Genomic DNA, 2,015 nt, shown 5'->3' with positions numbered 1-2,015 from the left:
TTTTTTTTTTTTTTTTTTTTTTTTTGGGGTGGGGGGTGTGCGCCGTCTGCTGCTCGTGCTGCTGCTGCTGCTGCTGCTGTTCTTGCTGCTGCTGGTAATGGTGCTGCGTGGGGTGGTGGTGCTGCTGTTGCTGTTGCTGCTGCTGTTTTTATGGTGATTCGTGTTGATGACTTAGTGGTTGTGTTTTTATTTGTGTTGCTGCTGTTGTTGCTGCTGCACCTGTTGCTGCTGTTGTTGCTGCTGCACCTGTTGCTGCTATTGTTTCTGCTGCTGCTGCTTCTGCTGTTGTTTCTGCTGCTGCTGCTGCTGCTTCTGTGCCTCCCTCATCAACAAAACGAACAGCATCAGCCGCCTCAGCAGCAAGAACAAAACCACCACCACCAGCACCAGCACCAGCACCAGCAGCAGCAGCAGCAGCAGCAGCAGCATGTATTTCTGTGTTTGTGTTTGTGTTTGTGTTTTTTTTTTTTTTATAGGTTCCTGTATCTTTGCGTAGTGGTTTTTTATTGGAGGCATGTTTTAGTGATTGGTTTGGTGGTTGTGGGGTGGTGGGTTTGTCTCCTTGTTGGTGTGAGTCAAAAGGAGACAGTTTACGTCGTTCTTTATTAAGTGTCTCCTCTTGTTTAGAGCAATTAAGCGAAGAACAAGATAAAATACAAAAGTATCAACGTGATAGTATAAGACAACAACAAATACAAAAACAAATGATAGAGAGAAGGAGACTAGAAAACGACCAAAGGAGACTCAGGGGAGAACCACTGCTACCCCCAGAGCCAGAGGGGCTGGCGGTGAGGCCCATTGACCCTCCCTCTCTTCTCCCCTCTATGCTTCTCGGCCAACAAGCAATACAACATGTAAAAGAAGTCTGTGATGCATGCAGAGACACAGTAGGAGATATGTTTCTACTCAATAACGCTGCGAAACCATGTAAGGAGACACTTGAATAAATATATAAATATATTTATTTATTTATATAAATATATTTATTTATTTATTTATTTATTTATACATGATGCATGCAGAGACACCGTAGGAGATATGTTTCTACTCAATAACGCTGCTAAACCGTGTAAGGAGACACTTGAATAAATATAAATATATTTATTTATATAAATATATTTATTTATTTATTTATTTAGATATATTTATTTATATTTATATATTTATAGTGCATGCAGAGACACCGTAGGAGATATGTTTCTACTCAATAACGCCGCGAAACCGTGTAAGGAGACACTTGAATAAATATATAAATAAATATATAAATTTATTTATAAATATATTTATTTATATAAATTTATTTATTTATTTATTTATTTATGCTGCGGGCGGAGAGATAGGAGGAGATGTGTTTCTACTCAATAAAGCCGCGAAACCATGTAAGGAGACAATTCAGTAAATATATATATAAATATATGTTTATATATATATATAAATATATATATATATAAATATATATATATGTATATATATATACATATATATATGTATATATGTATATATATATACATATATATATATATATGTAGTTGTATTTATATATATGATACGAAGAGTAATGAAATAAAAACAGAAATAATATATACAAGTACAACAATATAATAATAAAAATAACAAAAATAAAAATAAAAATAAAAATAAAAAAAATAATAAAAATAAAGAAAATAATAAAAATAAAGAAAATAATAAAAAAGAAAATAATAAAAAAGAAAAAAAAATAAATTTTGTTTTTATTGTTGTATTTGTTGTTGCTCTTCTTCTTATGCGGCTCTAACTGAGACACCCAAAAATAAAAACAAAAAAAACACAAACAAACGCATGCACATGACAGCTGCTGCAGCAGCTGCAGCAGCAGCAGCAGCTGCAGCAGCAGCTGCAGCAGCAGCAGCTGCAGCAGCAGCAGCTGCAGCAGCAGCACTTTTTCTGCTTTGCTGTTTAACTATAACAACGCCAAAGGGTTTATTATATTCCCTCTTCTTATACACAGCACCGGGTGAACCCCTGCTGTATTCAGT

At 35.0% G+C, this 2,015-nt stretch overlaps 1 protein-coding gene across 1 annotated transcript in view; it reads left to right on the top strand.

The window, feature by feature from the left end:
* Positions 1-704: 704 nt before the first annotated feature.
* EMH_0021120 (uncharacterized protein) overlaps positions 705-2,015 on the top strand; it is a gene marked incomplete at both ends in the record, with an annotated part of 2,487 nt that continues 1,176 nt past the window's right edge. The window contains one exon of the mRNA XM_013501687.1: positions 705-927. Coding sequence (XP_013357141.1) covers positions 705-927 — 223 coding nt within the window. The remainder of the gene's footprint in view (positions 928-2,015) is intronic.

This window comes from Eimeria mitis, genomic scaffold (assembly GCF_000499745.2).
Source record: "Eimeria mitis Houghton genomic scaffold, Emh_scaff736, whole genome shotgun sequence".
Taxonomy (NCBI): Eukaryota; Apicomplexa; class Conoidasida; order Eucoccidiorida; family Eimeriidae; genus Eimeria; species Eimeria mitis.
This window is presented reverse-complemented; position numbering and strand designations above follow the sequence as displayed.